Source organism: Macaca nemestrina, chromosome 12 (genome assembly GCF_043159975.1).
Source record: "Macaca nemestrina isolate mMacNem1 chromosome 12, mMacNem.hap1, whole genome shotgun sequence".
In the NCBI taxonomy this organism is placed as follows: Eukaryota; Metazoa; Chordata; class Mammalia; order Primates; family Cercopithecidae; genus Macaca; species Macaca nemestrina.
Window position 1 is genome coordinate 85,637,764 of NC_092136.1, and position 22,657 is coordinate 85,660,420.

At 38.9% G+C, this 22,657-nt stretch overlaps 1 protein-coding gene and 1 long non-coding RNA gene across 4 annotated transcripts in view; one reads left to right on the top strand and one right to left on the bottom strand.

The window, feature by feature from the left end:
- LOC105468861 (uncharacterized) overlaps positions 1-432 on the bottom strand; it is a 58,966-nt gene extending 58,534 nt beyond the window's left edge. Inside the window, exon 1 of the long non-coding RNA XR_011611234.1 lies at positions 368-432. This is a non-coding gene — a long non-coding RNA (uncharacterized lncRNA). The remainder of the gene's footprint in view (positions 1-367) is intronic.
- A 257-nt stretch (positions 433-689) lies between these two features.
- LOC105468859 (embryonic ectoderm development) overlaps positions 690-22,657 on the top strand; it is a 35,170-nt gene continuing 13,202 nt past the window's right edge. For 2 of the 3 annotated variants that reach the window (XM_011719322.2, XM_011719323.3), the window contains exons 1-7: positions 690-1,281; positions 6,229-6,381; positions 8,066-8,158; positions 11,243-11,308; positions 12,743-12,868; positions 13,872-13,953; positions 20,873-20,964. In XM_011719322.2, the coding sequence (XP_011717624.1) occupies positions 1,168-1,281; positions 6,229-6,381; positions 8,066-8,158; positions 11,243-11,308; positions 12,743-12,868; positions 13,872-13,953; positions 20,873-20,964 (726 nt within the window). In that variant the 5' untranslated portion in view covers positions 690-1,167. The remainder of the gene's footprint in view (positions 1,282-6,228; positions 6,382-8,065; positions 8,159-11,242; positions 11,309-12,742; positions 12,869-13,871; positions 13,954-20,872; positions 20,965-22,657) is intronic. The other variant, XM_071075933.1, reaches the window with a different exon arrangement.

The following is a 22,657-nucleotide window of genomic DNA, read 5'->3' on the forward strand; positions in this document are numbered from 1 at the left end:
TGCCTTCTAGAATTTCATTGTATCTAATGTGCAAAAACAAACAAAACATTGTCGGTTAAGTCTCACAGTCTCATAATAGTTGGAGATGAGCACTGATTCTTAGGCCTTGGCGCAGTTCAGGGCCTATCATACTTTAGCAGCTAAAAAGAGCACTTCGGCTGTTAACTCATTGGAATCTAGCTTCGTAATTTTCGGATATTTCTATTTAAGTCTTAACCATTAATGGCAGCAACTGGGAAGGATAATCATTCATTACAATAAATAGTCAACAGAATAAATATCCGACAAGAATTTATGAAACGTCTAGAGTATAATCTGCAGCGCTTTGAAATCCACCCTGGGATTCGGAAACCGGGGAGAAAACTACCTGGTTCAGCAAACGAGAATTCAAACAGAGGAGGGGCTTGGAGGAGGCGGGTCTCCACGAACCCAGCGCAAGAGTACGCCACGGCGCCTGCGCATCCCCTGTAGGGTACTTTCCATTCGCCAGATGGGGGAAGTCAGGGGGAAGCAGGTTACTGTTTTTGTATTTCTATCTTCAAGGAAGAATTAGATTATGAATAGTTCTGTGAATTGTCAGGAAGCGCTATCATCCAAGTCCAAGATTAAGGAAACGTGGCATGCACAGCTAAAGCAAGAGGTGACGTCTTGTATCTTCCCCCATTTCCTGGGACATTGGTGGTGTAGCCCATTCCACAGACTTTCGCTCCCTAGCAGCGGGTCGGAGATCGAAGGAACGGGCCAATTGCGGCTGAAACGTCTTTGGAAGGAGGAAGGGGGTGAGGGAGCATCCCTTTGAGTTTCGCCTCTTCCCGAGGCGGTGGTGGGAAGGGAGACATACTTAATACTGCCCTCTTAATCCAACGGATCTTACATCGTGTAGACTGCCGGGAGGGCGGCGGGAAAAGGGCAAGACGGGAATTGGGGAAGGGAACGAGCCAGGAAGCCGCGCGGGAGGGCGCGCGCGCGCGCCCCTTTTTCAGCAGTGTGGCGGGGTCGCACGCACGCCCGCCTCGGCGGCTGGGCGCGATTTGCGACAGTGGGGGGGGCGGTGGAGGTGGCGGCGGCAGCGGCAACTTTGCGGCAAGCTCGGGCCGGGCTTGCTTGACGGCGGTGTGGCGGAGGCCCCGCCCCAGGCGGCAGGAACCTGGAGGGAGGCGGAGGAATATGTCCGAGAGGGAAGTGTCGACTGCGCCGGCGGGAACAGACATGCCTGCGGCGAAGAAGCAGAAGCTGAGCAGTGACGAGAACAGCAACCCAGACCTCTCTGGAGACGAGAATGTAAGTGCAGCTCCTGGCAGTTAAGAGACTCCGGAGTAAAAGTTTTAAATTCTTTTAAAACGGGGGGCGCGGGGACGAGCGGGCTGCTGTGGGGGGAGGGAGAGGTGTCACTCAGGAAAACGCGGGCGTGCGGGAGAAAATCGAAATTGTCTACGGGGATTTTGATGTGGGGCCGAGAGCAAACAGAAACTAGGCGAAGGAGAGTGGTTCTAGTGTTTGCCTGGGTCTGAGAGGTCTGCCCTGAAATCAGTTTGCTTGTGATGGGGAGTGTTTTGGCCTTTGGGGAGATTTAAGGGGAGAGTGCGGGTCTGAGATTCTAATAGTTTAAAAGGCAAGTTAGAGACTTTTCTAAGAAAGTTGGAAGGATGGGGCAGAGTTAGAGACCCTGTTAAAGGAGCGTTAAGGGTTGTCACTCTAAGACCCTTGTGGAACTTTCAGGTTGGAAAGAGATCTTCGATTTGCGGAGTTTGGGGGACTTTATTAAAGGGGGTTTTGTGTCCGCCTCCGTCCTGTCCGCGGAGACCGGGTGCGCCTGAAGGTCGCCTTTTCTGTAGGAGGAGCCGAATTGAGAGGATCGATTTTTGATTTGGGGGTGGGGAGTGACTACTTTTGAGGAAGGAGTAAGAGTGGGCGATTTCTTCTTTGAACGTTTTTACTTAAGATAAAGGGGGGGGGGCGACCTGGAAGAATTTAGGCAACAGTGGTATAGGCAGATGTATTTAAGGATGGGCTCCTGGCTTCGCCAAGTGCGAGATGTTTTACAATCAGATTTTTTTTAAGTTCTGAAATGGATATTCGTAATCATTCGGTACCAACATTTAACCCAACTGAGTTTTAGTTGACTCACCAGTAAGAGCCGAATTGACATAAATAAGCTTTAAGTTTCATGTTTTAGGTTGATAACCAGTAGGGTCAACGAAATATCTTGACAATTTATTCAAAGATATTACTCCAAAAGGTGATTCTCCTTCTCATGATATATGACAACTTGTGACTATCTTAAAAATCCTTAAAATGTTTCAGAGAGTGGCGTTAAGTTCTTCATTTTCTCAGTTTGGCTAGTTTTAGGAATAAATGTTACATCTTCCACATTCAGTTTCTAAATTCTATGTCATAATTCCTAGCTGGAACATGTAATGGTGTCATGACTAAGATGGGAAAGGATTCTTTTTGCAGAGACAAGATAGATATTCTTGGGATTGTCAGTTTGTGGGATCTTAGACTTGAAATTTCAGGAAGCTTGGGTGTTAAGTGTTACTTTTGTATTTTTCCCCCGATTGTGCGCCCCAGTCTCCCTGTACATTGGGATCGAAGGTTTTTTACCCTCTTTTTATTATTTAGAGACCGTTCATTTTATTTCTGCATTTTCTTAAATTTCCCTAGGCAGATTAGAGAATTAAGAGCACAGATGCTGGATCCAAGTGATAGGTTAAAATTTCTGCTCTATTTTAATCTTGACCTTGAGCTTGACTGACATAATTGTCTTAGTTTCTTAAAAATGAGGATGGTGTTGTGTGGTATTTACCTCATAGAGTATTTGTAAGCATTAAATGAGTTAATATAGCTAAAGTACTAAGAAGAGTGTCTGCCCCATGGTAAGTACTATATACGTGTTATTTATTTATAATAATTACTACTACTTATTTATGATTACATAGAATAATATTTCTGGTCCTTCCACATACTTAATAATCAAGCAAAATATAATGAAACTGTCAAACCTGTTTAGAATGAAGAAACTTGCAGAAGACAAAATAAAGCTTATTTTCTTCTTGCAGACCCTTAAAGGAAAACATATTCTTTGTTGCCGTTTTAAAGCTGTTCAAGACCAAATGATTGGATTAGCTTTTGTTTTGGTTCCTCCATTTGGATAGACTTAATTTTGTGTGTGTGTGTTTGTGTGCGTGCATCCCTTGGAAGCCTTAATCTTGTAGAGTCTTTTCAAAATAACATTTTCAGATGTGTGAAATACAGGATATGAGGTTGCAAACAAATTCAGTTATAAAATTGTACACCATTTTATAAAATATTTCTAAAATTTTAGATGTAGCACTATACTATATGTAGTTTATTAGCACATTAAGTAACAAGATCTAGCAGTGGGTCAGATAGTAGTAATGGGCATAAACACTTTTTCGAAGTATAATATAAAAATATTTGATTTCCATTGGTGACAGAGTCACAACTTCAGTAACATTAAGCATGTATGTTACCTAGATAATAATAGAAGGAAGTGCTAAATTTTAAAGGGGGCAAAAATTAAGATGCAAATTTTTTTCCCCATTTGAGTTCACATGCCTTCTGAATTTCATCCATGTACCCCTGACTTAGGGGCAGTAGTAAGGTAAGGGAGTAGAGAACATTGTATAAAAATGAGTTCAGAAAAAATAAGAGCAATAGTTTTACTCTTCAGGGCGCCAAATAATGGCAAAAGGCCAAAGCAGATGGGGGAAGAATATGTTTTTGAGTTAGAGTTAAGGTAACTTGAGCAGTTACTACTGGTAATGTGAGTCAGAGAATTATAGGCACATATTTTAAATTTATTGTGTATGTTATCTGCCATTTTATTGAACTTTTTGAGATCATATGACTGCAAAATTGTTGGCTTCTGCAAGAGTACTAATGGATGCCTTGGTAGTAAGATCAGAGGACTGAATCTAGAGACTTGTCTTTTTGCTTAAGCAAAAGCAGAGATGCAGGGCATCTCTGTGGCAAGATGCAGGTACAAATTACTGCCCTGTGTCTGTTTCCTCGTTGGGCAAGTGAAGATGGTAGTACCATGTCTGTTGCACAGTATCATTCTTTACTTTGAGAAGGGAATAGGATGGAAGTCAGCCTGTGCATACGTTAGACACTCAGCAAAGACTTGATTTTAGTTTAAAGATAAAATGGAAGCATGTTGGCTGTATTACATTTTCATTTGATTCCATCTTGATTTGCCTTTGGAGGAGATGGGTAAATTAGGTGGTCAGAAGTAAAATAAGCAATGTGCCCTTTTAACGAGTGTTTTGTGTGGCCTCTTTACACAATGTAAAGCTCAGTGTTTAGCCAGAATGTAAAGAAACTGGTATATAAAAATGTCTTAGAGGTTTTAAAATTTCATTTCTCTAGTGTTAAAAGGTAATTTTACGGAAAAAATGATAAGTGAACACATGTTAAAAACTTTTACTCAGAGGGAACCAGGCAAATGTTAATATGGTAATGGTTAACCCGCAGAATCAAAACAGTACAAATTTATTAACATATGGAGTAAGGAATGGAGAGATGAGTTCCAAATGGAGACAGAAACTTTTTTTTCCCTTGAGTGGAAGGGAAGACATTTTGAACCTCTACTGTAGAGACAAAATTTACGTGTCTATCAGTTATTCATAATGAAAAAAGAGTTGTGGCTGAGTACAGTGGCTCATACCTGTAATCCCAGCACTTTAGGTGGCTGAGGTGGGAGAATCCTTTGAGTCCAGGAGTTTGAGACCAGCCTGGGCAACATGGTGAAACTCCGTCTCTACCAAAAATTAGCTGGGTGTGGTGGCCAGCTCCTGTTGTCCCAGGTACTCATGAGGCTAAGGTGGGGGGAGGATCACTTGAGTCTGGGAGGTGGAGGTTGCATTGAACCAAAGACACAGTGGGCTACAGAGGGAGAGCCTGTCTCAAGAAAGAGTTATAAGATAGCTCAGAGACATAGTGGAGGGCTATAGTCTGCTAACTTGGAAGGGTGTGCTATATAGATAATGCATAGTTTTCCACTGAGACATAGAATTGTTTTCTACATTTGATTTTAATTATGTGAATACGACTGAAAAGGTGAAGAGAAAAAGAGATTAAAATACCATTTTCTATTTCTGTAAAGACTAATGACATTTACATTAAATTACAATTCAAATATTTGTTGAGTACCTACTGCTTGCTACACACCTATTTGATTTATGGTATTTATTTAACCTTCTATATAAAACCAACTTTAGGAAGCAATAATTTAGAAATAGCCCCTAAAGCAGTGTTTCCTAGACTGTTTAATAGGCATTTCATGGAAAAAAGGGCTTCCTCTGGAATGTATTTTAAGAACTGCTGCCCTAAGGTGATAGATTTAAATAAATCTTTTCTTTCCAAAGGAGACATTGGAATCTGTAATCAGGAGGTAGTGGAATCCTCTTCTGAGATTAGAGAGCTGAGATTAGAGGGCCACTCGTGTGTGAGATAAGGTATGAATTAGGAGAATTTTCAAGGTTTCCTGCAGTCATTTCTTTCTTTGGAAGGATTTTACTTTAATTGTGATGGAGGGTCTCTGGAGTTCTGATAAATGAGTATTACTATCACTTTAGAATGAGACAGTTTTAACTTGTAAATGGCATAGAATATATGTAGCAGTTTTAAAAAATTCTAAATGGTTTGCATTATAAGCAGAATTTGAATAACAGGATTTTAAAAAGTGACATCTAACGTAGAAGCCATTAACACTCCTGCTTCAAACGGCTACCCAGCTCCATGCTCCAGACTGAGCAGCAGTCAAATAAATTATGAAGACATATACATCAGTCAGATTTAAGAGTCACAGCTTTGGGGTGAAATTCCAGCAACCCTTACCAGCCAAGAGACCAGTTAGGCTTTTTCAACACTTCCAGTACCTTTTGTAAAGAGCTGTAAAGATAGTTAATCTTTACAGTGTATTAAAGTGACTGGAACAGACCAGTGCCTTATTAAAGACAGTATTACTCTTCCATTATTCTCATTAGTATTTATTTCATTTTCATTTTTGCTGAAATATAAAATATCTACAAACCTTCTAACGTGTAGCTGGATTTTGTTTATGCTTATGTGGAGGCATGAATACATTTTTTTCTTCTTGAAGAAATTATTTCTCTTAGGTCAGCCAGCATCTTCCCAATAGTTATTTACTGCTAAAAACAATATTGCTGTTTCATGTAATTTTTCCTCATTTATTGCTTACAGGATGACGCTGTCAGTATAGAAAGTGGTACAAACACTGAACGCCCTGATACACCTACAAACACGCCAAATGCACCTGGAAGGAAAAGTTGGGGAAAGGGAAAATGGAAGTCAAAGAAATGCAAATATTCTTTCAAATGTGTAAATAGTCTCAAGGTATGTGCAAAAAGACAGATCCTTTGGGCTGAATGCTAGGCTTCAGAAATTATTTCTCTGTGGCATGCATTTCGTACTGAGGATACTCTGTCAAGTTGTAAATATATTAAAGTTACAGTGTTTTGAAGGGTTTTTTTTTTTGTAGTTCAGACTGCATACAGTCCATTCCATGTTTAGTTTTTTGGTTTTGTTTTTTGTTGTTTTAATTTAAATATGTGACACTGGGTGTTGCAGGATGTTTTTGCTTTACTGTTTGTATTTGAATTAAAGATTTGGGGAACTATTACTCTTCATATTTTGGTAAAACTTAAAAAAGCCACTTCTGGCATCAGTTTTTAAAAAGAACTGAATGTAACCCATTAACTTTGAGCAAGTATAAATTGAAACAGATGTTTTTTTTTGTACAGTTTCTGTCCTTTGTTTTATTTGTAACTGTTTTCAAATAAAAAGGTGTAAACATTTTTAAACTTTTTAATATTAAATTTTTGGGGAAAAGATGGTTGGGGTTATTTAAGTTAATGTGTCCCCAATAGCATTTTTATTTATAAAAAGGGTTACTGGTGTTTAACATATTTTCTTTTATATATGTACAGTTTGTTTTTTAAATGTGAGGTTATTTTTTTCTATACTGAGGAAAAATGTGTATTATCTCGTACATATGTAAGTTAAAAGCCCTGAATATCGAAATATATTTTTTTATAAGTAAAGTCTTGGGAAAGCATAAGAAACTATGACTGTAACATTTTTCTGTCTGTGTAGCAAAAATTCGATGCTCAGTGTGTCAGATTTTACTCCTGTAAAAGAAGAGAAATTAATCTCAGCCTATTTTTTAAAAGTGAATTATAGTTTCATGTGCATCCTTATTTACATTAACGTACTACTTTTAAGTATTGTACCTGGAAGATGTTTTTAGCTGCCTTTTATACTTAAGGTAGTATTTCAGAATCCTAAAGCTGTGGCTTTTCAAATGATGAGAAAATGAAAGTTGTACTTTAAAAGTGAAAACAATGCCTTAAACTGAACGTGAAAGTCAGTGTTAAATGCCAGAAGATGGCCAGTAAAATCCTAAAGCTGAAAAATAACTTTGTGAACAAAAGTGAATAGTTGTTCTTTGTACATCTCCTATAGCCTCCTGGTAACTGTGAAGTTACAGTTTATTTCTTCCCCTAGTCCCCAGTGTTCAGATATTCTGGTTCTGACTAACAGAAAACAGTGTTTTGAGTGGAGTCTGCTATGCTTCACTTTACAAGGGAAAAATTTAGTCTTATAAAATTTAGTGAATGCCAGAGACGCTATTAAGGCCATTTGTTAATTTCCTATTTCAGAAAAATAAATTGTGTCCTTTTGTGTCCACCAAAATTACCTGGTTTATTGTGATTCAGCATATGATTGTCTTAAGAAAATAAAAGGCAAATATAAGTGTTTTCATAGGTAAGTGGTTATTACCTAACTTGTGATTTCAGCCTTTGGTTGTGATAAAACTTTATCATACACAATATTTTAAAATGTGAAAACTAGACTAGTAGACATCTTTTAATTTTAGTGTCAAAAGTTAGCTTATGTATGATACACAAAATAAGGATTGCATTTTGGAAAAAAGTTAGAAGGGGATAGGTTAGTTTACTATAATTTTCTGGTTTGTAAGTTACATTAATTTTTTTCTTATTTCATGATTATTTTATAGGAAGATCATAACCAACCATTGTTTGGAGTTCAATTTAACTGGCACAGTAAAGAAGGAGATCCGTTAGTGTTTGCAACTGTAGGAAGCAACAGAGTGAGTGTTAAGGGGTCTATTTAGTATTTGACTTGATTTCCAGATCTCGTGTTAATGTAATATTGAAATAGAATAGTTTCAAAGTACATTTTGTGAAGCTGGTTTAAATTGATTCTCTTATGTAAATGAAGCTTTCTAGAAATTAATTAAAACTGGTATGTATGGCTGAAAATACATCTTTATTTAATATATTACCCCTAATTATGAAACAGGTTTTATATTTGTATTTGTATTTGTCTTCATAAATATTTGGTTGAAAGAATTGGTGTCCTTTCTAAAGTGATTTTGGTATTTATCATTCAAATAGCATAAGAACTGGCTGTGATTTTTTAAAATTAAGGTAATTAATGACTCTGTAAATGAAAGCATAAATCCAGTAGATTTAAATAAGTTATTGGGATGTTTTAGTTATTTGCAGTAAACATTTGAGTTTGCTTTTTTTTTTTTTTTTTTTGAGACAGGTAATGTTTGGTGGTGGTTTTTGTTGGTGGTGGTGGTGGTGTTTGTTTTTGAGAGAGAGTCTTACTCTTTCCTCCAGGATGGAGTGCAGTGGCTAATCAAGGCTTACTGCAGCCTCAACTTCTGGGGCTCAGGTGATCCTCCCACATCAGCCTTCTTAGTAGCTACAGGCATGCACTACCATGCACTACCATCCCTGGCTAATATTTTTGTAGAGATGGGGTTTCACCATGTTGCCCATGCTGGTTTTGAACTCTTGGGCTCAAGCAATCTACCTGCCTTGGCCTCCCAAAGAGCTGGAGTTGCAGTCATGAGCCACCATGTCCAGCCTTTTAAGGAAATTTTATAATGAGATGTAAGGCTTTAGGCCTTTTACTGTTTGACAGGGTCAATTCATTGAAACTCTAAATATTTGTAAGTTACCACTGAAGTCGATAACATGAAATAATAACTTTTTATTTCTTTTTTTGGTGTTTAGTCAAATGTAGGTTTTAAGATACTGTAGTCTGCTTATAGCTGTTTAGTTCCTAGATTCTTTGAAAGCAACAATTCAGAGGAAAAATTACACAGTTTTAAGAAAAGGTTGAGATTATTTTTTTCCTAGTTGGGAATGTAGCCATTAATTAAATTTGAATCGACTTTTAAGACACCACTGTAAACCTAAGTTAATAATTAGTGTTGATAGTATTATACTTGGTATAGTTTGTGCTCCAGTATGCTGATTGCAGAGTTTAGGTTTTCTAACAAAAAGAATCCCTATATTTATTTAAAGTGACATAAAGGGATGTCATATAGTTAATTGAATTATAAAAAGTTCTGCTGTTAGAATTTCTTTAAAAGGAAGAAAGAAAAAGAAAACAGTTATCACATAAGACATAATCAACCTAGTTAGCAGCCATATAAATAATTTTTTTTGAACATTAACATAGGAGATAATGAATTAATAGGTTGTGATGATATACAGGATCTTCAGAGGTCTTAAATACTATTATAAAATATTAATAGGTTTTTGCTAATGTGACTGACTATAAGCTATGAGAAAAATGGGACCGGGCACAGTGGCTTACGCCTGTAATCCCAGCATTTTGGGAGGCTGAGGCAGGTGGATCACCTGAGGTCAGGACTTCGAGACCAGTCTGACCAACATGGTGAAACCCTGTCTCTACTAAAAATACAAACATTAGCCGGGCATGGTGGCGGGTGCCTGTAATCCCAGCCACACGGGAGGCTGAAGCAGGAGAATCACTTGAACCCGGGAGGCAGAGGTTGCAGTGAGCCAAGATCACGCCATTGCACTCCAGTCTGGACAAGAGTGAAACTCCGTCTCCAAAAAAAAAAAAAAGAGAAAATAGAAAGGAATTTACAAAAGTTTAGTATTACAAAATTGTATATGGTGTATGTATAGTTTTAATTTTAGAGTATGTGACAAATGAAAAGAGGTATCATACATGTTAAAGTTAATATTTGATTATCTGCACCCATGAGAAAATAATTCATTAGGCAAATTGTAGACTTTTAAGTATGTAACTAATATGTAAATACTCAAACTATCCAAGACTTATTTTTATTTGAATTTTTATTTTTTATTTTTGGAGACAGTCTCTCTCTCTTTTGCCGATCTTGGCTCACTGCAACCTCTGCCTCCTGGGTTCTAGCGATTCTCCTGTCTCAGCCTCCCAAGTAGCTGGGACTACAGGCGCACACCACCACACCCAGCTAATTTTTATATTTTTAGTAGAAACGAGGTTTCACCGTGTTACCCAGGATGGTCTCGATCTCCTGACCTCGTGATCTGCCTGCCTCAGCCTCCCAAAGTGCTGGGATTACAGACATGAGCCACCGTGTGTGGACTTTTTTTTTTTTTTTTTTTTTTTGAGGCAGAGTTTCGCTCTTGTTGCCAGGCTGGAGTGCAATAGCGCAATCTCGGCTCACTGCAACCTCCGCCTCTCGGGTTCAAGTGATTCTTCAGCCTCAGCCTCCTGAGTAGCTGGGATTACAGGCGCATGCCACCATGTTTAGCTAATTTTTGTATTTTTAGGAGAGACAGGGTTTCAGCACGTCGGCCAGGACGGTCTTGATCTCTTGACCTCGTGATCTGCCCGCCTTGGCCTCCCAAAGTGCTGGGATTACAGGCATGAGCCACCACGCCCGGCCTAATTTTTATTTTTTAATAGAGATGGGGTTTTGCTGTATCGCCTAGGCTGGTCTCAAACTCCTGGGCTCAAGCGATCCACCTGTCTCAGCCTCCCAAAGTGCTGGCATTAAGTGAGCCACTGTGCCTGGTCTCCAAAAACTTTTTAATTATGAATTAAGGGATGATAAACCACAACTACTTTGGGGTTTTTAACTTTATTCACTTTGAAGAGTTGGTGCAATCAAATGGATGAAATATAAGTTTAAAAGTTTGGAAATCAAAACCATTATTACTGGAGTATTTAATATACTCTGTGTATTATGTAAAACATTCAGCTTTATAATGGCTTCTTTAAGCTCACAGGAGGTATTTTAAAGCAGTAGTTTCTATAGTATATTTAAAATATGGTTGTGATTAAAATATGTTTAAAAGTTGGAGAGAGTATGTTTCTATACTTGAGATGAAATTTACTGTATTTTTATTTTCTTTAGGTTACCTTGTACGAATGTCATTCACAAGGAGAAATCCGGTTGTTGCAATCTTACGTGGATGCTGATGTATCCTTTCCTGGGTTTTTAATATCTTTGGTCAAAGGAATTTATTTTCTTTTTTTTTTTCCCCCCCGAGACGGAGTCTCACTCTGTCGCCCAGGCTGGAGTGCAGTGGCCAGATCTCAGCTCACTGCAAGCTCCACCTCCCAGGTTTACACCATTCTCCTGCCTCAGCCTCCCGAGTAGCTGGGACTACAGGCACCTGCCACCTCGCCCGGCTAGTTTTTTGTATTTTTTTAGTAGAGACGGGGTTTCACCGTGTTAGCCAGGATGGTCTCGATCTCCTGACCTCGTGATCCGCCTGTCTCGGCCTCCCAAAGTGCTGGGATTACAGGCTTGAGCCACCGCGCCCGGCAGGAATTTATTTTCAATAAGTGCACCAAAACTTTTATAAATTAATCAATTCCCTAAAGTTAGTGTCCTTTCTTAACCTATTTCTTCACTATCACCCAAGAGAATCCTGGTATCTAGTTTTCCTGACCCTTAGAAATCCATTGTGGTATGTGTCAACTCAGCTAGGCAAAAAGAAAAAGAAGAAAATCCATTGTGGGATTGATGTGCTGGTTGGGTGCAGATGTCTAGAGAGATAGGAGCGTTAGAAATCTAGTAATAGAAAATGTTAGCAAAGACTGGTTAAAACCTCCTTTTTCTTTGACCTTGTCTAGAATATATCATTTCATTGTAGTTATAATGATGAACTTGGGTTGTGACTGGTAGTCATTCCAAGTATTTGATCAGTGAAGCCTAGGAAGAAAAAAAAAGTTTAGGAAAAATAAAATATATGCATATTATATATATATAATATATAAAAAATAAAATAGGAAATAACATATTGCAAAACAGGTTCATAAAGAAACGGAAAAATTTGAAAAGCCCAAGAGTTAGAGCAGTAAAAGCTAAATAATAGGATATTTCTTCCAGATCAATTTGAAAAACCTAGCAAACAAGGCAAGGCAAGGACATTCAGTTTTCTCTGAAAGATACTAAAATGTGACCTGTTGTTATATTGAGAATATCTCACAAAGAAAGAAGTGGAAAACTGAATTGTTCTTATTTAGATATTTATAGACGTATGGGGATAGAGCAGAGGTTAAACTACAGCTTGCAGGTTGGCCACCTGTTCTTGTAAAGTTTTGTTGGAACACAACCGTGCCCATTCGTTTGTATATTGTCTGCAGTTATTTTGGTACTACAACTACAGAGTTGAGTAGTTGTACAAGCAGCTAAAGAGTAAACAAAATTGAGTGGAGAGACTAATTTTGTTTGATCATTTGTTATGGATTTTAGACCTCAAATTACCATTGTATATATTTGGTTGTATAAGGAAAATTGAAAACTTTTGTGTCAAAACCTTTAGCAGTTCTTTGTAAATTTCTATTATAATTATTGACATGTTTCTTTTTCAAAAACATTGTGTTTCTTAACTGTGGAATTTCTTAGGCTGATGAAAACTTTTACACTTGTGCATGGACCTACGATAGCAATACAAGCCATCCTCTGCTGGCTGTAGCTGGATCTAGAGGCATAATTAGGATAATTAATCCTATAACAATGCAGTGTATAAAGGTGGGTTTTTCTGGTTGAATTCTAGATCTGCTTCTTTTGAATCCACAACTGTAAAAGCTTGTAATGTTAAATTTAAAACTAATGGTATGAATGTAACATTTCTGATTTGATTTGTACTTTTCTTACTGCTCTCTTTAGATGAATCTTTTGAGACCTTTGTCACATTTGGGTAATGTAAATTGAGGAATAAGTGGAGAAATGTTAATATTTGTAGTGTTTTCTTTTTAAATAATTTACCTCCTTCACCCTTGTCTTGGTTTGCCTTGAGAGGCTCTAAATGAACTCTAAGAGCGAGTCCATTTTCTAAGACACCTAAACTGGAGGGGGGTTGTCAAAGGGACTTTGTAAGGAACATAAAGATGAAGCCTAGGAAGTTGATAAGAAGAGAAGTTTTTCAAATCACTTTCATCAGCTGTTTTTAACTGTGGGGACACATCAGAATCACCTGAGGATCTTTTAAACCCTACACATATTGGAGCCTCCGCTAATCCGATCAGAATATCTGCAGGTGGAGTTTTGAGCATCTTTTTTTTTTCTGCTTTTTTTTGTTGTTGTTGTTCTTAGACAGTGTCTCACTCCTTTGCCCGGGCTGGAATGTAGTGGCATGATTATAGCTCACTGCAGCCCGTCTCCTGGGCTCAAGTGATCCTCCTGCCTCAGCCTCTCAAGTAGCTGGGGCCAATTTTTAGTTTTTTGTGTGTGTGTGTATGAAGACAGAGTCTTGCTACATTGCCCTGGCTGGTCCTGAACTCCTGACCTCAAGCGATTCTGCCTTAGCTTTCCAAAGTGCTTGGATTAAAGACATGAGCCACCCACTGTGCCTGGGCCCCTTTTTTTTTTTTTTTTTTCCTTTTCACTTCAAGTTTGTTGGGTGATTTTGTATGCAGCCAAGGTTGAGAACCACTACTTTAAGTGAAACTATTTTTACGTTCTCTAAAGATTTATGAAAAAGAAAGTACTGATTTTGAGATGGGAAACTTGAAATGTTTTAAATTTATTGTAGCACTATGTTGGCCATGGAAATGCTATCAATGAGCTGAAATTTCACCCAAGAGATCCAAATCTTCTCCTGTCAGTAAGTAAAGGTAAGAGAAGCAAATGTTTCTTTAGTCTGTGCAGTTCGTCAGAATTAAGATGGAGTCACTAATGTCAAGAGAACCTTGACAAATAGGAAAAGCCATGAGAAGAGAGTTCACATGGTTGTATGTCTGATCATAATAACTCACAAAAAAACACAGCCACAACCTTGCACAAAGGCCATCACAACCTTACACAGAAAATACTGCCAGTAAGTGCCTTTCCACTCTCAGACTGGCATCACCCTTGTTACTGATTTTGTGGCCAATCTTATTTCAAAACAATTATGTAATCCTTCTCATTTTTTTTCTTTAAAAACCTCTGTCTTTCCTTTACCTCTTGGAAAACACACATAATTTACTTTGGCATGTACATTCTCATTGCAGTGCTTTATTTCCATATAAACATCTTTGATTTTAGAGAGCCTGTTACTTAGGTTAACAAGTCCTGTTTTATTTCAAGTCTAGTATCTGATAGTTATTTTTCCTGATCTCTCTCCTCCCACTCTGTACCCTCCAGTAGGCCCCAGTGTGTGGACAGATAGTGTTCTAAGGGGGAAAAAGCCAAATTAAAAAAATTTTTACAACAGTAAATTTTAGTAGGAAAATCCCAGGCTATGTTAGCATATCCAAATCATTCTGTCCAATCGTGTAATAATAAATACTACATATTAAAATTCATATTGCTTTTTTGTTTTTTAGAAAAGCTTTTGTTTTATAAAGGATTCCTTATAGAATTTCTTAAAAATGCTAAGTTTTCCAGGATAAGTTATTTGAAATATTGCCATAAAGGGAAAGCATTGCATTTTGGAAATCACTACCTCTAGGAAGAGTTGATTACTTTTTCTTGTCTCTTGATAAACACTAATTGGGGCTCAGATATTTCTGAGCAAATGTATAGGCCATAATGCCTCACTTGTTCTAAATATTACAACTTTTTTTTTTCTCTTTTTTTTTTTGTTTTTGAGACAGAGTTTCACTCTTGTTGCCCAGGCTGGAGTGCAATGGTGCAATCTTGGCTGACCGCAGCCTCTGCCTCCCAGGTTCAAGCGATTCTCCTGCCTCAGCCTCCCGAGTAGCTGGGATTATAGGCATGCACCACCGTGCCAGGCTAATTTTTGTATAGTAGAGATGGGGTCCCTGACCTCAGTTGATCCGCCTGCCTCAGCCTCCTAAAGTGCTGGGATTACAGGTGTGAGCCACTGCGTCCTGCCTCACTTTATTTATTTATTTAGTTTTGAGACAGAGTCTCGCTTTAGCACCCAGGCTGGAGTGCAGTGGCTCTATCTCGGCTCACTGCAACCTCTGCCTCCCAGGTGCAGGTAGTTCTCCTGCCTGACCCTCCTGAGTAGCTGGGATTACAGGTACCTTCCACCATGCCTGGCTAATTTTTTGTATTTTTAGTAGAGATGGGGTTTCTCCATGTTGGCCAGGCTGGTCTCAAACTCCTGACCTCAGGTGGTCCACCCGCATCAGCCTCCCAAAGTGCTGGGATTAGAGGTGTGAGCCACTGCGCCCAGCCCAATATCACAACTTTTAACCCTAGTCATCCCCTGTTGTGTCAGAGCATTTTTGAAAATGAGATGTTTGAGCATGAATAAGAATTTTGCTGCAAATGATACTATCAAGAAAGTAAAAAAGTCTATCCAAAAGGAGAAAAAATATTTCTAAATCATTCTAATAAAGGACTTTGATTTTTAGTTTTTGTTTTTGGAGACAGGGTCTCGCCCAGTCACCCAGGCTGGAGTGATCATGGCTTACTATAGCTTCAACCTCCTCAGCCTCCCAAGTAGTTAGGACTACAGGCACGTGATGCCACACCTAGCTAATTTGTTAAAAAATGTGTTTGTAGAGATGAGGTCTTACTGTGTTACCTAGACTGGTCTCAAACTCCTGGCCTCAAGCAGTCCTCCTGCCTTGGCCTCCTAAAATGCTGGGATTACAGGCATGAGCCCCAATTCTCAGCTAATAAGGGACGTGTATCAAGAATTTTTACAGCTCAACAATAAAAAGACAGCCCAATTTAAAAACGGTTGTGAATGACATTTCTTCAGAGAGCATACACAGATGGCCTCTGACCACATGAAAAGATGTTTAACATATTAATCATTAAGGAAATACAAATCAAAACCACAATGAGATACCATTTCACACCTACTTAGGGTGGCTGTAATAAAAACCTTAGATACTAACAAGTATTGACTGGCACAAGAAGAAATCAGAGCCCTCAGGCACTGCTGGTGGGAATGTAAAATGTAACTACTTTGAAAAACAATCTGGCAGTTCCTCAAAATGTTATAGTCACTAATCCTAGGTGTTTACATATGTATATATATATCCTAGGGTTGTGTGGGTGGGGGTGTTCATATGTATCCCGAAGAGAAATAACATGTCCATACAAAAGCTTGTACAAAATTGAAATCAAGGAATAATTTTTTTTTTTTTTTTTTGAGACAGTCTTGCTCTGTCGCCCAGACTGGAGTGCAGTGGCATGATCTCGGCTCACTGCAAGCTCTGCTGCCTCCCAGATTCACGCCATTCTCCTGCCTCAGCCTCCTGAGTAGCTGGGACTACAGGCACCTGCCGCTACGCCTGGCTTATTTATTTATTTTTGTATTTTTAGTAGAGACAGCGTTTCACCGTGTTAGCCAGGACGGTCTCGATCTCCTGACCTTGTGATCCGCCTGCCTCGACCTCCCAAAGTGCTGGGATAACAGGCACGAGCCACTGCGCCCGGCCTAGGAATCATTTTTACAGCACTGTTAATTTTCACATGTATTACTACCTTTGGGGTATTTATGTGATGCATTTATATTCACAGACAGAATGAACATTGTTGTATTTGAAGCTTATATGTCTTTTCTTTACATTCTTTTTTTTTTTTTTAAAATACTGTTTTAGAGACAGGATCTCACTCTGTCAACCAGGCTATAGTAGAGTGTTGTGATCACATATCACTGTAGCCTTGAACTTCTGGCCTCAAGCAATGTTCCCACCTCATCCTTCTGAGTAGCTGGGACTACATGTGCACACCACCATGCCTGGCTAATTTTTAAAAATTTTTTGTAGAGATATGGTTTCATTATGTTGTCCAACCTGGTCTCAAACTCCTGGCCTCAAAAGATCCTCACACCTTGGCCTCCCAAAGTGCTGGAATTACAGGTGTGAGCTATTGCACCTGGCCTGCTGTACATTTTTTATTAATGTTTAATATAACATTGCTCAAATTATAGCCGTATAATTTTTGAAGAAGGACTATCATTCTATAAAATTGTGCATGATATGTGTAGTTATGTTTTTGGCTTACTATAAAAATCATAAATCTCAGTCCCCTTTTAATTTTTTAATGTGAGTGTGGTGAAGGGAAAAGCTAGTATCTTGTTCTGTGGTATAAAATTGCTTATGTCAAATCTGTATTTTATCTCAAAAGTGTATTTCCATCAAATTAGGTTATTTACAGAAAGTTATTTGAGATAAATATGCTTAAAATATTTTTCAGGCCACATAAATATTTCTTAACTTACTGTCTTAGTCCATTTTAACCTGGCATTAGAGAGTAAGAACAAGAAAATGAACTTCAAGCCTTTTTTTTGTTTAATAATTGGAATTAAGTCATTCATAAGGGTGGCACTCTCATGACCTAACACTTCTCATTAGATCTCATCTCCCAACACTGCTGCATTGGGATTAAGTTTCCCAACATGCTTTTTGGGGGGCTCATTTAAGCTGTAGCATTCTGCCCCTAGCCCCCAAAATTCAAATCCTCACATATAAAATACATTCATTACATCCAATAACCCCAAAAGTCTTAACTCCTTCTGGCATCAAGTCAGGGTTACATCTCAATCAGATATGGGTGAGACTCAAGGCAGGATTCCTCCTGAAGTAAATTCTCCATCTGTGGGTCTGTGAAATCAGGCATCTTACCTATTTCCAAAATACAGTGGTAGGATAAGCATAGGAGAGACAGTCCCTTCCAAACAGGAGAGAGGGGCAAGAATAAGGGTAACTGGTCCCAAGTAAGTCCAAAACCCAACAGAACAAACAAGATTAAATCCAGGGCACCAGAATAATCTTCCTTGACTCCATGTTTTGCCTTCTGGGCATGCTGGATGTGGGGTTTGGGCCCCAGAGGCCTTGGGCAGCCCCATCCTTATGGGTTTGCCACGTGCAGCCCACATAGCATCTTATGAGTTGGAGTCGGGTGCCTGCAGCACACCAGGGTGATGGTGTGCCCTGGTCGTTGAGCAGTTCTGGGATTTGGGGGATGGCTTTTTCCCCCATGGCTCCACCAGGTATTGCTGTAGTGGGAACCGCTTTGTGGCTCTGCCCTTCTGAAAAGTTTCTGCCTGGAGCCCCAGACTCTTTGTGATGTCTTTTGAAATCTAGAGAGGAAGCCATTCCTCCACAGTTCCTGCATTCTCTGCATCTGCACACTTAACACCACATGGACACTACCAAGATTTGCTGCTTATACCTTCAGAAGCTATGGCCTGAGCTATACCGGAGCCCCCTCAAGCTGTGGGGTGACCAAAGAGCGCTGCCTTGGAATAGGGGGAGCAAAGTGCTGAAGTGGCCCTGGACAGTGAATGTAGAGGTCCCACGGGTACTACTCTGGAAACCTTGTCCTCAAGGTCCTAGCTATGTCTTGAAGATCTCTGAAATGCCTTTGGGGTCATTATCCCATTTCTTGGTGAATAGAACCTGCCTTCTATTCCCTATTAATCTCCTTAGCAATTAGTCACTTAGCCACATCCTTAACATTCCCTCTTAAACATGCTTTTTTATTTTATATTTTTTTTGAAGAGGCGAGGACTATGTTGCCCAGGCTAGTCTTGAACTCCTGGGTTCAAATGATCCTCCCACCTCAGCCTTCGAAAGCATTGGGATTACATGTGTGAGCCACCACACCCAGCCTGCTTTTTTATTCTTTATGTGGCCAGGCTGAGAGTTTACAAATTTTTCTGTTTTGCTTTCCTTTTTAATTACAAAGTTTACCTTTAGATCATTTCTCATTTTATGATAAGCAGCCAGAAGAAGCCATGCATCACTGTGAATGCTTTGATGCTTAGATTTTTCTTCTGCCAGGTGTCGAATTTATTGCTCTTAACTTCTGCCTTCCACAAAGTCCTAGGGCATGGACACAATCCTGCCAAGTTCTTCACAACTGTATGGCAAGGATGGCATTTATTTATTTATTTATTTAATTTTTTTGAGGCAAGGTCTCATTCTTGTCACCCAGGCTGGAATGCAGTGGCACAACCTCTGCTCCCTCACCCCCTCTCCTGCCCTTTTTCTATGAGACAGTTCAGCATGAAGGCCCTCATCAGATGCCAGCACCATGCCAGCGATCCTTCCACCTCAGCCTCCCAAGTAGCCAGGACTACAGGCACGTGCCACCACACCCAGCTAATTTTTGTATTTTTTGTAGAGATGGGGTTTCACCATGTTGCCCAGGCTAGTCTCGAATTCCTGAGCTCAACTGTCCACCCGCCTCAGCCTCCCATGCTGCTGGAATTACAGGCATGAGCTACTGCACCTGGCCTGGCTTTTTATTTTATTTTTTTTTTAAGACAGGGTTGGTCTCTGTCACCCAGGCTGGAGTGCAGTGGCGTGATAATAGCTCACTGCAGCCCCAAACTCCTAGGCTCAAGTGATCCTCTTGCCTCAGCCCCCCAAGGAGCTAGGACTACAGGTACACACCACCACACCTGGCTAATTTACTTTTTGTAGGGATGGGGTCTCACTATGTTACCCAGGCTGGTCTTGAATTCCTGGCCTCAAGTGATCCTCCTGCCTCAGTCTCAAAGTGCTGGGATTACAGGCATGAACCATCACACCCTGCCAAAAGGGATACTTTTTACTCCATTTTCCAATACCTTCTCATTTCTGTCTGTGACCTCGTTGAATGGTCTCAGACAGATCATTCAATGTTCTACCATTGTTCTACCAACATTGTTCGACCAACATTCTGATCACAACCACTTAAGTAAGCGCTAAGAAGATAAAGACTCTCCCTGCAGCTTTTGTCTTCTTTTCAGTCCTCACTGGAATTACCCTCAATGCTCCACTCACATCAATACAGGCTTTTTCTAGCCTGCTTCTCCAGATTCTTCCAGCCTCTCCTTATTACCCAGTTCCAAAGTCATTTCCACATTTTTAGGTATTTATAGCAGTAGTCCCATTTTTGAGTACCAACATTCTGTCTGAGTCCATTTTATGCTGCTATAACAGAATACCACACACTAGGTGACTGACTGATGGATTCATTCATTCATTTCTTTCCTATTCCTATTCCTAGTGAAGCTCAGGCTTCACTAATTTTAAAATTTTTTGTTGAGACAGGGTCTTCCTATATTGCTAGGGCTAGTCTCAAACTCCTGGACTGAAGCAGTTCTCCCATCTTGGCCTTCTGAAGTGCTGGGGTTACAAGCATGAGCCACCGTGCCTGGCTGACTGGGTAATTTATAATGAACACAATTTATTTGGCTCATGGTTCTGGAGACTGCCGGTATCTGGTCAGGGCATTCATGCTGAATCGTCTCAGCAAAAGGGCAGGAGAGAGTGTGAGGGAGCAAGAGATTGAATTTATAGCCTCAGGCCCTTTTATAATCAGTATTAATCCATTTGTGAGGATGGAGTCCCCATGACCTAAATACCTCCCATTAGGCCCCAGCTCACACCACTATTGCATTGGGTATTGAGTTTCTAGCACATGCTTTTGGGGGGACCTATTCAAACTGTAGCACTTACCTAGCTAATTCTACATCTGATGTAAATATTTTAAGTTGCTATGTAATATGGATTCCATTTTTAGGCTTTACTGTGCATAACTTTCATCTAGACTTTAGTAGTTTTTCTTTCACAAGATATTGAAAGTTCACAGTAAATAAAAAATATTCACCTAATTTTTGTATGTTTATATTAGATCATGCTTTACGATTATGGAATATCCAAACGGACACTCTGGTGGCAATATTTGGAGGCGTAGAAGGGCACAGAGATGAAGTTCTAAGTGCTGTAAGTTGAAAACTGCAGGGCAATGACTTTCAGGTTTACATAGCTGTGAACAGTCTCCATGAAACTCTTTCCTTGTAAGAAAGCGTGTTTGTTTCATGTAGCCTGTCAGGCAGACATTCACTTACGTTTGACATAGAAGATTTAATCTCCAGATGAAGGAATAAAACAAGTAAAGACTATATTTATTTATTTTTTAAATTACTTGCACTTTATCTATACCAATCCCTGGATTCTCATGAGAGCACTATGATCTTGCTCCTTTCCTTTTAATCTAAAATCACTAAGTTAATGTTTGTTTTGCTGTTTTGCAGTTATTAAAGAAAAAAAATTAAACTATGTAGCCATTAAAGTACTTTTCCATCTTTTCTTTGAAGTTGAAACATAAGATTTTTGCTTTTTGGAAGTGTTTTATTGTGCTCACACTGTTTTAGGTAACTTATTTCTAACCATTCTTTTTGGTTGGCGTGGTATAATACAAGACCAATAGTTAATTTTGTTTAAAGATAAATACCACCTTTATATTGATGTATTATAATCCATTGGTCTATTATACAAGTGTTTTTAGTCAGGTTTCAGATTTTAACATTATTTTAGCTTATGTTCCATATTTAACTCATTTAATTCCTGAAATTTCACACCTCTTAGGTTGTTTTCCATTAAACTGTGTAAAGGGGCACCATATTTTACAGCATGTAACATGTTAGTTGAAGGTACTAAAATATTCCTATGTTGACATTTGGATTCCTTTGTGAGAATCATACCTTCCTTGGAATACCTTGTCAACCTGGATTTCCTAAAAGTTGCAGTAGCATTCTACATCTGGCTTTATGTGTGTAAAAGCCAAGTGAACTGTTCTTTATTAATAACTCCAAATTAGTGGTATTGTCTCTAAGGATGTCTTGTTGCTGTTGACAGTGAGGTAATTAGAAGTAGCACATCTGTGGATTCAGTAAACATCAAGCCTAAAGTTCTTAGGCTTGTATAAAATGGTACTCATAATTAATTCAAAGGCTGGATTAACATACAATATCTAGGTTAGTAAGGAAAATATACTCCTTCAATAGAACTCTCTACTGTTTTTTCTTAGAATGAGAGCAGGAGACAGTATATAGCTCTTCTGTTAATACAGGAGTTCACTGATAGGTGGATAGGTGTGTGAGATTTTCATTACTCATTTTTGTGCCTTTCGCTAAATTAAATAGCATCTCTGAGCCTTAGTGTCTGCCTATGAACTGAGGTTATTACAATAGATGATCTGTTGCATGCCTGTTAAAAATTAGTAAACAGCAAATGAAAAAAGTTAAAATCTGTTTTTTATCAGACTTTTAAAAATTCACTTAAAAGTGAACTCTAAGACTAACTTAGAAGTATAAAGTAAAATGTCAGCTCTTTAAGGATTCATGTATTTGCACATGCACGTGTCAGTTTCATTGGTCGGTTGAGTTTGGATAGGAAAAGTAATACACTCTTCAGCTCTTCGTGTCAGAATAGTTATTTTACTTTAGTAATCAATTTACCTTCAGAAGAAGCAAAATGAATATTTTAGTGTCATTGAATAGATAAAACTAAGATTAAGTAATTTTTTCTTAATTTATACATTGTAAATGCTTATATATTCTGATGGTGACAAACTAATTAAAACTGTAAATCTTGAAAGTAGTAAACTCTGATTTATGGCCTGTTTAGATGAAAC